This window comes from Prionailurus bengalensis, chromosome D4 (assembly GCF_016509475.1).
Source record: "Prionailurus bengalensis isolate Pbe53 chromosome D4, Fcat_Pben_1.1_paternal_pri, whole genome shotgun sequence".
NCBI lineage: Eukaryota > Metazoa > Chordata > Mammalia > Carnivora > Felidae > Prionailurus > Prionailurus bengalensis.
Window position 1 is genome coordinate 81,555,455 of NC_057359.1, and position 14,572 is coordinate 81,570,026.

Sequence of the window (14,572 nt, forward strand, 5' to 3'; positions counted from 1 at the left end):
TAGGAATCAGCATGGTGCCTGAATAGTGTGAGGCTTTTGTCACCGTTACCGTTTCCCAGATCACTTCGTCATAGCTTTGGAATGTCTGTCCCCCTCTCCTTCGCCAGCCTCAGTTATCGGGCTGTCTCATTTTGTGTCCCTGCAGATCAGCCAAATGGCCGATGATACGGCAGCAGAGCTGGACAGGCATCTGGCAGCGAAGACCAAAGAACTCCTCGGATGAAAGCCCACCAGGGGCAGCAGTACTCCAGAGCCTGGTTTCTGGTGGAGCCCGTGGGTGGCACATTGGCACCCCTCTTCCCCGTCTACACCGAAGGCTGCCGTCTTGCAGTTGTCAGTGTTTGTGAGACTCAGCCTTCCAGGCCTTCTGGTGGGGCACCCAGACTTGTTCCTTCTCTTCTTCCTGCTCCCTGTCCACCCCATTCTGCCCTGGCCCTCTGCCATGGGTGGCCCTCAGAGAGTATCTGTTGCTGACAGATGGCCTCTACTTCAGCCATTTGCCCTGATCGTGACATTGCCAAGCAACTAGGACTATTGACAGGCTTAGCCCGTCTGTTTCTCATCTTGGGAGCCTCCTTTTCAATTAGTCAGGCCCTGTCCCCAACTTTGGATTCTGGGCTGGTGTGGGCCTTCACCTGTGACTGGATCCCTTCGCCAGAGGCCCATTCTTACGTAACAATAAAATCAAAATAAATTGTAAAGAATAACAACCACAAAGGAACGGGTAGAGTCAATACGGATTAATGTTCCCTAAGGACCTTTACGGAAAGCCACCAGAACAATACTTTTGCCTCTGAGTCATCTTCACACATGATTTTTTCTCTGCCTCGACCGTTCCTCCGCTGCTGACCTACCTGGCCAGTCCTGTTCATCCTTCACGTCCCTGCTTGGGTACCACTTGCTCCGGGAAGTCCTCCTCATTCCCCCAACCTAGGGCTCCTATTATTGGCTCTCAGGACTGTCTACTGCTTTGAATTAAACCTTTTTGATACTTAGTCTCTAGATCTTCATTTTCCTCAGATCTTGGCGTAATGTCTGGAACATAGTAGGCATCGAGATGTGTTGTGAATGAATTTCACAGAGTAGCCGCTCAACAAATACTGGCTTCTTTTCCCGTCCTTCCAATCATAACACCATCATTCTGTCATTTTCCACTCTTGCCTTGCCTTTGTCCTCAGCATTTACTTGGAGATGAGATACCTTTCCCCCAGGGCCTGCCTGTTGTTGACAGACAAGTGGTTTGTTGTGGCTCATCTTTGGGTGCTGGGTTGTTAGGTTTTTTCTCCAGTAAACAATCGATTGATTCTCCATAATAATCTTCCTTCCTTCCTTCTTTTTCCCTTTCCCTTCCCTTCCTTTCCTTTCTTGCTTTCCTTTCTCTCATTCATAATATAGCCATCATGAGCTAGATGCAGTTCTAGGTAATATCTTTAATCTTCATGGTACACTTGCGAGATGTGTATTCTCTCCACTTTACAAATAGAAAAACTGAGAATGGGGACTTGAGAGTATTGGGTAACTTGCCCAAAGTAACAAGCCTAGCAAGTGATAGAAGGTTCCATTCTTCACTGTCAGTCTCATTTTACCAAGAGGGAGGAGCTCAAAAGAGGTCAAGTTTCTTGCCAGGGGTTGTTACATAGCTAGCAAGTGGCAGAGCTGGGGTTCAAACTGAGGCCTGATCTAAAGCTTGTGCTCTGCCCACGCATCCTGCAGCCTTCATAAACATTTATGGAGCACACTGTGTGTCAGGTGCTGTGCTACATGCTGGGAATGCAAAAATGGGTAAGGTGTGACCTCTGTCTTTGAGGGGTGCACGGCACACTGGACTGTCTCAGGTGGAAGGTAGGAAGTCCATTCCAGTTTTGTCTGCCTTTCGAGTGGCCCCCCTTGGGCAGCAGCCAGGCCTGGCCGCACTCCTTCGAAGCAGCACCCAGCTTCCCTTTGCTGTCTGACTCCTCTCATATTCTATCCCTTGCGGGAAGTCTGCTCTTCTCCCGCTGCTTGTACTAGTGGCGCACACAGTGCACAGCCAGTGGGGGTTCAAGGTCAGAATCAGGTCAAAAATGAAAGAAGCTAACACAGTCTCCTGCCCCGCTTACCTGTCCTCGGTCCAACCCCTCTCGCCAGCCCTGAGTGGCCATCACACGATCGGAAGTCAGCTGAGGGAAGAACAGGGATGGAAATAGCAATCGAGGAGCCTTATTTGGGGTAAGCCACATGGCGGGGGCATTGCAGCAGCCTTTCGTGAGTGGCCGAAAGCCCCCACTCCTAGCAAATGTGCTTCTCAAAGATGCAGGATTTTTTAATAAACAGAGGAAATGATAAATTATGTTGTAACTCCACTCCAAAGGCATTTGGTTCTTAACAGCCAAATCCTCTGTAGTCTTTAAATAAACAAAAACTTATTTGGTGAACAGACAGGGTTGGGGGGGGGGGGAGGTTGGAAAATGAAAGATTTTCTGTACTTGGGTCCCACATGTCAACAATTTCTCTCCTGTGTGTATGTTGGCCAAAGCTGTATATCATGATAAATGAATAAAGGAAAACCTCCAGCCCAGGGCAGTCAGACGGCTCAGCAAATGGCTTTCAGCTGATTGCTCTATTTTAGCTGACATTTATCAAAGAGTTTCTCTGTTCCTCTGTGTCAGGGCTGCAATGGTGGCAGGGACGAGAACGGGACTACCTGTTTGGATCCGCCGAGTAATGAGTAATGCTGGAGCAGTGCTTTCTCCCTCTCCCCTTCCTTGAGCCTCTTTCTCTCAAAAGGAAAAGCTGGGTATGGAAATCCCTTCCCTTGCCAGAAGAATTAACCACCTCCTCTGTTCAGTTAAACTGCTTCCCAAGCCCATGAAAATGACAGGCCAAAGAGAAATTGAGAATTTTTGTCCTATTTATTTATTTTTTTCTTTTTTACGTGTGTGTGTGTGTGTGTGTGTGTGTGTGTGTGTGTGTGTGTTGGAAATTACAAAAGAAACTGGGATGTAAAAAGTTAAAAGAGAAACTTCTTGTAAGTTCCTAATCTCACTCCCCTTTGACAATTAGATGTATATCCTTCTGGATCTTTTTCTATACGTACATAATTTTTTAACTTATTTTGAGAGAGAGAGTGCATGCACAAGCTGTGGAGGGGCAAAGAGAGAGAGAGAGAGAGAGAGAGAGAGCATCCTAAGCAGGCTCTGTGCTGTCAGCACAGCGTCCAACACAGGGCTCAATCCCATGAACCGTGAGACCATGACCTGAGCTGAAATGAAGAGTTGGACGCTTAAACAACTGAGCCACCCAGGCACCCCCATACATAATTTTTAAAAACCAGGAAAGGGAACTATTCTGTTCAGACTCTGAAGCTTGCCTTTTTTTTTTTTTTTAGACCCAACAACACATCCTGGCCATCTTTTCATAGGTGAACATAGAGTTCACTCCTTTTTCATTGCAATGCAGTATTCCATAATACAGGTATACCTGAACTGACTTCACTGTTACCCCCATGATATTTTAAAAAATCATTTCAAATGCATTGGAGGGTGTTTCTATTTAAAGGTGATTTGGGTGGGGTGGGGAGCGCCTGGGTGGCTCAGTCGGTAAAGCATCCAACTGCAGCTCAGCTCATGATCTCGCAGTCTGAGTTCGAGCCCCGCGTTGGGCTCTGTGCTGATAGCTCAGAGCCTGGGGCCTGTTTCAGATTCTGTGTCTCCCTCTCGCTCTGACCCTCCCCCGTTCATGCTCTGTCTCTCTCTGTCTCAAAAATAAATAAACGTTAAAAAAAATTTAAGATGATTTTTATTTGTTTTTTGAGGAAAAACAACCCCCATTCTAAGTTTATCTGTTTTGGTGAGTTTTACCTACCCTTCCTCAACCTCAGACTAACATTTATTGAATGCCTATTGTAGACGAGGTACCATGCTGGACACTTTACATGTGTTACTACATTTAAACTTCTGAACAATGCTAGCTGGTATATTATCTCTGTTTACGTAGGTGAAAACTAAGGTTCAGAATGGGCATTTAATTTGTCCAAGGTCACACAGCTCGCAAGTGCCAGAGTGAAGTCTGAAACTCAGATCTGACTTTGAAGTAGGTCCTTAATCCGTGCACTTCAGTTCATAAGTCTTCACCAAACACTTATTCGAAATTCACTCAGCACTGCTCTAGGCCCCAGAGGTGATAGAAGAGAAGCAGAAAACTCATGAAAACAATTAGCTATTTCTAAGGCCCACGTTTAAAGCTGCACGGGACGTGGCACGTGGTAAACACTGAAGGTTGGTAGCTCTAGGGGCGACAGTAAAGATTTATATTTACATAATTCTACCTCACCTGTTTGGCAGAGTCCTCTAGAACTTGGAAGAGAAGCAGTGAATGAGCGGAAAGACCACCAGCCGTGAATAATGGTAATAATGATGGTCATAGTATTGGTGGCACCAGTAACTGATACTGGCTGATACTTTTAGTTCTCTCTCTTTTTTTTTTTTTAATTAAATTTTTTTTTAGGGGCGCCTGGGTGGCGCAGTCGGTTAAGCGTCCGACTTCAGCCAGGTCACGATCTCGCGGTCCGGGAGTTCGAGCCCCGCGTCGGGCTCTGGGCTGATGGCTCAGAGCCTGGAGCCTGTTTCCGATTCTGTGTCTCCCTCTCTGTCTGCCCCTCCCCCGTTCATGCTCTGTCTCTCTCTGTCCCAAAAATAAATTAAAAACGTTGAAAAAAATTTTTTTTACATTTATTTATTTTAAAGAAACAGAGTGAGACAAAGCATGAGCAGGGGAGGGGCAGAGAGAGAAGGAGACACAGAATCCAAAGCAGGCTCCAGGCTCTGAGCAAGTGGTCAGCACAGAGCCTGATGCGGGGCTCAAACCCACGAACTGTGAGACTGTGACCTGAGCCGAAGTCGGACGTTCAACTGACTGAGCCACCCAGGCGCCCCGATACTTTTAGTTTTCAAAGTGCTTCTATATCCTTTAATCCCACTGAAACCACTGAGTGAAGCTTTGCAGTTTCTTTTGCTCTAATATGTGGTCAGTTTCCGCGATGTGCATTAAAAGGAAGTGTCTCTGTTTGGGGGGTACAAAGTTTGATACGGACACAAGAAATGCAGTTCATAGATTATACTGTTTAGGTTTTCTGTATTATTTTTTTGGCCTTTTGATGCGTCTGGGACTGAAAGTCGTGTGTTTCAGTCTCCCGTTATTAGCATTTGTATTTCTTCTCGCAGTTCCCATAATTTCTGTGCTGTCTGAATGCCCAGATGGCCTGGCTCTTCTGTCATCTTCATATATCATTCATTCATTGCTTGGGAGTCTGAGTTCTATCTTGTCCTCTATCAAGATCATAGCCCCTGCTTGCTTTTCGTTTATGTTTGCTTGCTGTGTCTTTCCTATTCCTTTATTTGTAGTCTTTCCAAATCACTGTTTTAGATTTAGATTTCTTAGGGTTGGGTTTTGTTCTATGAAGCATTCTGAAACTGCTTTTAAAAATTATCCTCATTTTTAATTGATAAGATACCCATAACATAAAATTTGCCACCTTAACCATTTTTGAGTATACAGTTCAGTAGTAGCATGTACATTCACATCGTTGTGCGGTATGGACATCTCCAGAACCCTCTTCAACTTGCAGGACTGAAGCTCTCTACCCATTAAACAACTCGCTCTCCAGCCCCTGACAACCACTGTTCTACTTTCTGTCTCTATGGATTTGACTACTCTGAGTACCTGATAAAGTGAAATCCTACAGTATTTGACCTTTTGTGTCTGGCTTATTTCACTCAGCACAATGCCCTCAAGGTTCGTCCACATTGTAGCAGCTGTCAGAATTTCCTTTCTTTTTCAGGCTGAATAGTGTTCCATTGTATCTATAGTAAAAACCTGGGATTGTGAGCAACCTGTTCTGTGAGTGTTCCACAGGACGAGCAAACATTTCTAATAAATTTTAACTTGATAAACGAGCGATGTCTTGTAATACGAGTAGTACGCGATGCTGAATGTCACGTGATCACAGCTGAGCCAAGGTTCTTGAAGTTCACTTTTCTCTACAAGTGCTTTGGAATACAAGCATGTTTCTGGAACAAATTATGCTTGCAGACCGAGGTTTTATATACAGTAAGCCCTTGATCTACAAGCATAAAAGAAACTCCTTTTCTTTCAGTAGGGGACCTTAACTCATTCACACTTACTGATAATACTGAAATGTTCAGTAGAACCCTACGCTTAACCTTTGTTTGCATGCAGTATTAACACTGGGTGATTTGGTGTCTAAACCCTTGGCAGATTAGGGTCTGGGTGTTAGGTTGGGGAGAAGGGTTGCTTCTGCAGAGAGGAGGCTCACCGCTTGTCGAATGAACAAATAAATGACGATCCCTGTCTCCTATATTCCTTTGTTCTGGTCTTTGTTTTAATTCATCACGTGCTGTTGGGTTAACTCACCCTGAGACGTAGCCTTCATTACACCACACCTCTGCTCCACACCCGTCAACGGCGCCCTGTTGCCTGCTGAATTGTGTACAGACTTCACCTGGGCAAGCAGTAACTTCTGCCGTCTAAACCTCTGTATCTCTGCAGTGGTGATGCACCTCTCACAGCCACCCTAAGGCAACTCGTGCTTAAGCTCAGTGGAATTACTACCTTTTCTTAATTTTTGTGCCGCTTTCTTCCTCCGCCATGTCTTGTCTTAGGCTGTTTGCCTGCTATGCGCACCCTTAGGTCACTGCCCCACCCAACAGGCACATTTTGTCCAGCCTTCACAGCTCTTGGTCCCACATCCTTGCACCAACTCATTCATTTCTCTATCTTGATGTTTCTCCTGATCCCTAAATGTGTGTATGCCTGTTGACCTGCGTATGCCTCAAGCACCACAGGCTCAACCGGCCCCATCTGGAATACGTGTCCCCGCCAGACCCACTCACTGTCCTGTGTTGTCTCTCGGAAATGCCTTCGCTATCCCCCCAGGTGCCAAGCCAAGACATTGGGAGCCACCTGTGCCTCCCTCTCCCTCACACTCTCATCCAAGAAGTCACCAAGTCCCATCAGTTCTGTCTTCAAATTGCACATCGCCGAGTGGTGCGTACCGGGAACAGAAGTGTCAAATGTTTCAGGCTGGCCTCGCCTGTGTCTCTGGCCTTCCTCAGAGGCAGAACACCACCAGCCCTAGATAAGCCTTGTGTGAATCCCTGGGAAGAAAGTTCCTTGCTCTTTTAACTCTTTGCATTCCCTGACTAGCACAGAGCTTGGCTCAGAGCAGCTGTTAAGGAGATGTTTGTCCAATTGTAATGGGCCTGCCTGGCCTTGAATACAAATGAAGTCAATTTCCATCAATAACCCAAAGTTTCTCTAATTACTCTCACCTGCTTGCTCAGACCTCCAACCTCATCTGCTGAGTCGGCCTCCAGAGTTTCTGGGCATCTAGAGGCTACCTCCCATGGTGTCCATGGTCACTGGTGTCTACCCTGTGCCTCTCCTGCCCAGGCTCCCCCTCGCCAGCCTCTGCAGCCATCAAAGCCACTTGGAGCTTCGCCTTTGCTCCTGTTGGCAGTGTGGGTGTCTGGGACCAGAGTGCCGGTTCCTGGGCTTGGGGTGCCCGAGCCAGCTAGGTGGGGTCCTCTTCAGAGGCAGGGGAAGGTCTTCCCAGTCCCAGCCCCCCGTGGCCCCTGCAAAGCAGCCTTGCTGGGGTTTAAAGCCCTCAGGCCTCCCACCGCTGTGGCTCCTTCTCAGGCCGGTAGAACCCCTGATGTGTGGCTCACAGCTGGTGGCTGGGTGCACGGGCCTTCTCTCCCTAACAGGCTCTAGCCTCAGCCCATGTTGCCCCCTCTTTGCAATAAGAATAATAGTGGCTAACAAGTCCTGGGCCTCTGCTATGTGTGAGGCGACCCTAGAAGGCTAGTTATTATTTTGCCCATTTTACAAATGAGGAAAGCGAAGCACAGAGGAGGTGAAATTGTTCAGAGGCCCCCAAGACCAAAGGAAGGCATGAAATGCAGGGGGCCTGGTGTCTGACCCCCAGCCGGGCAGCTTCAGTAACTTATTTCAGGGAAGAGACCAGAGGGGCTAGAGTGGCCAACGAGTCCTGTCCCAGCTTTCCCCTTTGTGCCCGCGGTAAGGGTGTCTCCACTTCCCCAGGGGGCGCAAGGAGGGGCTTGCTCAAGCAAGATCCGTGGTTTCCAATGGGGCTGGGCCCCCAAAATATCTTCACCCATTTGAGGCAGAATAAGTAAAATAAAGGCAATGTTGGGGCGCCTGGGTGGCGCAGTCGGTTAAGCGTCCGACTTCAGCTTAGGTCATGATCTCGCAGTCCGTGAGTTCAAGCCCCGCGTCGGGCTCTGGGCTGATGGTTCAGAGCCTGGAGCCTGCTTCCGATTCTGTGTCTCCCTCTCTGTCTGCCCCTCCCCCGTTCATGCTCTGTCTCTCTCTGTCCCAAAATAAATAAAAAACGTTGAAAAAAAAATTAAAAAAAAAATAAAGGCAATGTTGCAAATGTTTACGTAAAATTAATTCCTTTGGACTATTCCATATTGTTAGATCTTGCTCTTCCTACTTCTGCTTTCGGTGTTAAAATGCTCTATTATGGAAGGATAAGAAGTTGGTGAGTCTTTAAAAAAAATTCCCATTTAGAAAGAATAACAGTCACCTTCTGCTGATCCCCTCCATTTTATTATTTTTAACTTTACAGATGCATGAATCCCAAAGTCTGGTAGCTGTGGGACCTCACGCCTACTGCCGCCACTGACCTTCTGAGGCTGTCATCCAAGGGAAGCTGGAGCTGTAACCAGGGAGCGAGGCAACAGAGGGAAGCGGTTTGACCTGTGTGGGTGTCAGGGACCCAGTGGGTGAGCAAGCGATGGGGCAGGGGTTAGAAACAGGACAATAGTCAATCAGGAGGGTTCAGAGACCCACAAGGAGGAGGGACAGATAGGGAGAGGTGAGTCAGAGAGAGGAGAGGGAGACAGAGACAGAGGCAATGAAGACACAGAGACACGACATGAAGGCCAGAGGGAGGGAGAAAGAGGCAGAATCAGAGAGACAAAGACACACACACACGCACGCGCGCACACACGTGCACATACACATACAGGCACAGAGTCCGCAGGTAGTGACAGAGAGATGGAGATAGTCAGAAAGAAACAGAAAGAGATGGAGATAGTCAGAGTGAGACTGTCATCCCAAAGAAATATTCTGAGACACCTAGAAGGAGAGACACTGAGATAGAGACAGAGACACAGAGGGAGATAAATACACGCGAAGAGAGAACACGACAGAAATCCAGGGGGAGAAACACAGAGGCAGTTAAGACAGGAAGAAAGGAAGGAAAGAGAGAAAAGAAAGAGAAAGAACAGAACAGAAAACCAGGAGGAGACACATGTAGCCAGAGCTGGAGACTGAGTGAGGCAGAGGGAGGCGTTGGGGGAGAGCGAGCTATTGAGCTGGTGGCCGCACAGCCCCCCAGACGGCCGGCCAGCCCCGTGTGTGCAGGGTGTGGGTGGAGGAAGAGACTGCACCAGCCCGGGCCAGGGCTGCAGGGACCAGATAAGGACGCCTGCCAAAGGAAAGCGGAGGAAGGAAAGACGTTTACAAATCCCCCCGGGGGGAGAAAGCCAGGGAGGCTGCCCCAGGCCTAGAGAACAATGGGTACTTGACTTCAGTGGGTCATTAATGAGACAATTAATGGAAAGAGTAACAGAGGCCTCCCCAGGGAGGACTCAGAGGGTGGATGAGTGGAATTATTGTGGAGGGCGGTTCTAAGGTGGGGGGGGGGGGGTCTGTCCCCACACTCCCAGATGTCCAGCATGCCAGCGGTAGATTCCTGGTCTGGGGCTTGGGGCCTCCCTCAGCTCTCCACGCATGCCCTGTGCTCCCTCCACCCTGGACCCTTGCCAGCCCCCCTTTCCTATTCCCGTGCCTTTGCTGCTGCCGCTTCCTCTACCTGGAATGTCATCCCTTGATTATCTCCATCTATGGAAACCCTGCCCACTCCAGGGGTAAATAAGCGTGGCACATCCATAGATGCCCTGCTGAGGCAGAGACACATGTTTGAATAAGAAGAGAGCCCCAGAAACATAATGAGCCGTGGAAAAAGCAGGCAGAGTCAGAGATACGGTGCGACGCCCCTTACGTAAACTAGGAGGACACAAAATAATTTTTAAAAATTATTCCCGATTCCATTTTGCATTATACATTCACTCTTTTAAGGGAGGGTTGTGAAGAGATTCTTAACCAAATTCATAATGGTGATTGCCACTGGGGACTGGGGGAAAAGCTTAAAGGTACCCGAAAGACATCTCATATATGTGGATAGAAATGAAAACTTGGGGCGCCTGGGTGGCGCAGTCGGTTAAGCGTCCGACTTCAGCCAGGTCACGATCTCGCGGTCCGTGAGTTCGAGCCCCGCGTCAGGCTCTGGGCTGATGGCTCAGAGCCTGGAGCCTGTTTCCGATTCTGTGTCTCCCTCTCTGTCTGCCCCTCCCCCGTTCATGCTCTGTCTCTCTCTGTCCCAAAAATAAATAAACGTTGAAAAAAAAAATTTAAAAAAAAAATGAAAACTTGACCAAGTGTTAAAATTTGGGGTTGTGAAAATAGGAGTGGTTGTTCCTTTGTTCTCTGGTTTTGTTTTAAATTTTTTTTCCAGAGAGAGACATCTTAGCTCTCCCCTAGACCCAGCTGAAGGCTATTCCTGCAGGAAGCCTTCCAGGAATCCGTCCACCAATCAGATGTGGTCTCCCTTTTCCCTGGCATCAGTCTCTGAAGGCTCAAAGCGCTTTCCTTCTTGTGTTTCCCTTTGTGATGTTCATAGACTGTCTTCCCCACTGGACAGGAGCCCCTGGAGGACAGGGACTTCCAGCACCAGGCCGGCACAGAGCCAGTGCCCAGGGGTGTCTGTGAGACTGAACCTAGCTCTCCCATCCACCACCGTGGGAGGCAAACCACCAAGGCTCTGATGACATCTTAGATCCAATACCCACAAATCAATTTTGGGGAGAGAGGGGTGGGCTCCTGAAATTCAAAGCATTCCTTCTAGAATGGGGATCTGGGGAGGGGCAGCTGCTACCCAGAAATGTTTAGGAGGTCTTGTTTGCTGTGACCAGAAAATAACCTGGTCCTAGTTAACTAGTGTCTGTAGCACCATGGCTAAGAAAACCCAACGTAGTCCCAGCTAGTTCCCCCTCCCTAGTGAGGTAGAGAGGCCTTTAGCTCCTCCCACTCAAATCTACCTGTTAAAAGAATCCCTATTCCACTGGCCCCCAGTGAATGCCAGTTGCTGGTAAAATGGAGCCGTTGTAGAGGTGGAAGGAGGGAGAAGGACCAAGTGCTTGCCCACCCATCCAGGCAGGCGTGGCCCGATGCTAACAGCAGAGCCCATCTCCTGAGCACTTCAGACTCCAGGCTCTGCCCTGAGATACAGTATCTAATCTGATTCTCACAGAGCGCCTGCTCTACCAAGTTGGACTCAGAAAGTCTAAAGGACTTTCTCGATGGCCCTTAAATGGTGAAACTGGGACTCTAGTCTGACCTGGTTGGTAGGTGGAGGGGATGTCTCTGGTGTGGGCAGTGGGGCTGCATAGCTCTCCTTACTTCGAGGCCACTCCCCCCCTCCCCGCCCTTTCTGTTTGTTTTTGAAGGTAGTTTCCTGGAATCTGTTGTACAGGGGTCTAGGGCGGCCAGAAGCCCTGGAGGACACTAGTGTGCCAGTGCCCTTACCCCCACAGGAAGGAGTCAATAGCTGGGAGGAGACTGAGGCACAGAGAGGGAAAAATGCATCTCTTAATCGCAGAACACATGAGTGGTAGCGCTGGGACTTGAACTCAGATTTCCTGACTGCCTCTGGCTCCCCTGGCTGTCCGTGTAGCAGGGCAGACCTCTCCACAGGATTTTCAGTCTGCTGGGCTTTGTGGCATCATAATGTCGTCGTGGGACATAAGACTACAGAGTTTGGGGAACAGGGAGAGAACTTAGAGATTGTCTCCTTCGGCTCCCTGTTTGCAGTGATGGGGAATTTAAGCCCCAAAGAAGGCAAATGACTCACAAGGCCTTTTTGATGTCAGGAAGTCCAGGCCAAAAAAAGCAGCCTCATGATCCACAGAATCCCTTGGATTCTCAGAAGCTATTGACTCCAACTTTAGAACGCATTTTAATAATAGGTGACTTGGGGGGCGCCTGGGTGGCTCAGTCAGTTAAGCGTCCAACTTCAGCTCAGGTCGTGATCTCACGGTTCATGTGTTCAAGCCCTGCATCAGGCTCTGTACTGACAGCTCGAAGCCTGGAGCCTGCTTCGGATTCTGTGTCTCCCTCTCTCTCTGCCTCTCCCCTGCTCATGCGCTGTCTCTCTCTCTCAAAAATAAATAAACGTTAAAAAAAAAATAAAAGGAAATAGGTAACTTGGTAGGCAAACCCAGAGCCGATTGGAAATTATAAATTAGAATGTGGGGAAAGGCAGCTTACACTCAGATGTCTGCTGAATGCTGAATGCATGCCTGCCTGCATGGATGAATGAAGGAATGAATGAATGAATGGCTGCCCTCACCTGGTTTCCCTTCCTCTGCTCCATCTCTTGCTGTCAGATGAATCATCTTAAAATAGCCTTTGTCATGACTTGGCCTTGCTCAAAAGCCCCTGAGATCTCTTCATTCCCTCCCTGAAGAGCATCCCAACCGGTCTCTATTCCTCCATAACGGCCCCTCTGACCCGTCCTCTATATGGTGACAAAATGCAAATCAGGCTGCTCCTCTTCAGAGGCTCCAGGTCACCTCCAGGAAAAAGCCCCACATTCTTACCACAAGGTCTTAACTGCAAGGTTTGACTTGGACCGTCCTTTCAACGGCATCTCACTCAAGGCTGTCCCTTGCTCTGGTTCCAGGAGGCTCTGGCTCTTTCTCAGGTCCCCATAGATGCGGTCATTTCAGGGACTGTACGTGCCATTCCCTCCTCCTGGGGCACTCCAGACCACCCCCCCCCCCCCCCCCCCCCCGCCTGGCTGGCTTCTATCCACCCTTTAGCTCTCGACCTAATCTCACTGCTTTTTGGCAGCGTTCCCTGACCTCCCCAGCTTGGGTCCATACCCTCCACCTGCTGTTCCTGCAGTCACTGGACTGAATGGGATACCACAGTATCCCATTTGGTTATATGTAAACGTCTTCAGTGTCTGCCTCCTGCCCAGACTGTGAGCTCCGAGGGGGCAGGGGCTGTGTTGTTCATCAAGGTACTGTGCACCCAACAAGTATTTGCTGAATGATTGAGTCAATATGTTTGGCTGCCCACGGAAATTGATTTATTCATGCCACATTTATTGAGCATCTACTAAGTGTCAAGCCTAGTTCTCCACACTCCACAGTGGTAAACAAACTACCGTAGAGTCCCTGCCCTCATGGAGCTTACAGTCTGCTTGGAAGAGGCAGACATTAAAACGATGAAGAAATAACACAATGCCAGGCATAGCTAACTGCTATGAAGGAAAACAAAGCAGGGGTAAGGGTGGAGCACTGTGTGTGTGTGTGTGTGTGTGTTTGGTGGGAGTTGCCAGTGTAGACGGAGCAGTCAGGGAATGCCTCTTGGAGGAGGTGGCATTTCAGAGATGAACCAGGGCTCCTGAGAAATACAGCCTCTCTCCCCTACTTGGGCTGGCTGGACCCCAGGTGTGTCCAGGTGTGACAGTCCCAGATATGCAAACCCTCCGTGCCTCCCAGGGCAGGAGCCAGGAACCCAGATGGGGCCTTTGGTGAGGCTTCTGAAGCGGGTGTGAAAGCCCAAAGCTGCTCTCCACAACAGCCGTGATTGGGCTCTTTCTGCGTGGCGATTGCTTTGTGCACGGAGGACTCGGCTGATTGTGGCCGGTCGATTGGCACCCACAGACCACGGCCGCCAGGGTTTACCTCGCACCCCCAGCGCCGCGGCGGGCCGTGTGCAGCGCGCCAGCCCAATCTCGCCTCCTATATTCAGAGTTGATTAGACGCTATTTCTGCCTGGATTTTCAGAAGGCTCAAGAGCTTTTTTAATCACTACAGTGGCTCATTACGGTTTTGCAGTGACACTCATGTCCTTCAGTTCTCTTCTCAGATTAGATTCTATAGTCAGATGAATATTGGATGATTTCATTACATACAAATGCAATCAACAGTTTTGCATAAATTTCTTCTCTTTTCTTGAGTTTCAATTGACCCCAGCACCCGTGGTGGCAGGCACGATCCACATGCAAATGAGCTGGGTTTGCAGCCGGAGAGGGGCCGGGAGGAGGCGGGCACTTGCACCAGCCCGGGGAGGGAGCAGGCCTTGATTGCTCAGGCTTTGGGAGAGGGGCCCTGGCAGAGGGGAGTGCCGCCCAGGGGGCAGCTTCTATGGCTGAGGCAGGGCATCTCCGTTCAGGATGGTGTTCCTGCAGGTGAACTAGACGCAGGGATGCTCAGGGTCAGGCAGGCTCTCTGGGCAGGGAATGGAATGTGGAGTGACAACCCCCGCAGCTAGGCCCAGAGCAGTGTCTTGGGACCGTGGCTCCTTAACAACTGGTGTGGATGTATTTCAAGATTTTAACAGCTGGTAGGGCCTTAGCGGAGCATTTGTGCTGAATGTTAGCTCTGACCCAGGAAATGCTATTGTTTTATTGTTA

The 14,572-nt window shown here is 49.1% G+C and overlaps 1 protein-coding gene across 4 annotated transcripts in view; it reads left to right on the forward strand.

The window, feature by feature from the left end:
• The window catches only part of MRRF (mitochondrial ribosome recycling factor), a 60,668-nt gene extending 50,402 nt beyond the window's left edge, over positions 1-10,266 (forward strand). For 2 of the 4 annotated variants that reach the window (XM_043566387.1, XM_043566388.1), the window contains one exon: positions 146-2,618. In XM_043566387.1, coding sequence (XP_043422322.1) covers positions 146-223 — 78 coding nt within the window. In that variant the 3' untranslated portion in view covers positions 224-2,618. Of the gene's footprint in view, positions 1-145; positions 4,466-8,650 lie in introns of those variants that run through there. The other 2 variants (XM_043566386.1, XM_043566385.1) reach the window with 2 other exon arrangements.
• The last annotated feature ends 4,306 nt before the right edge of the window (positions 10,267-14,572 follow it).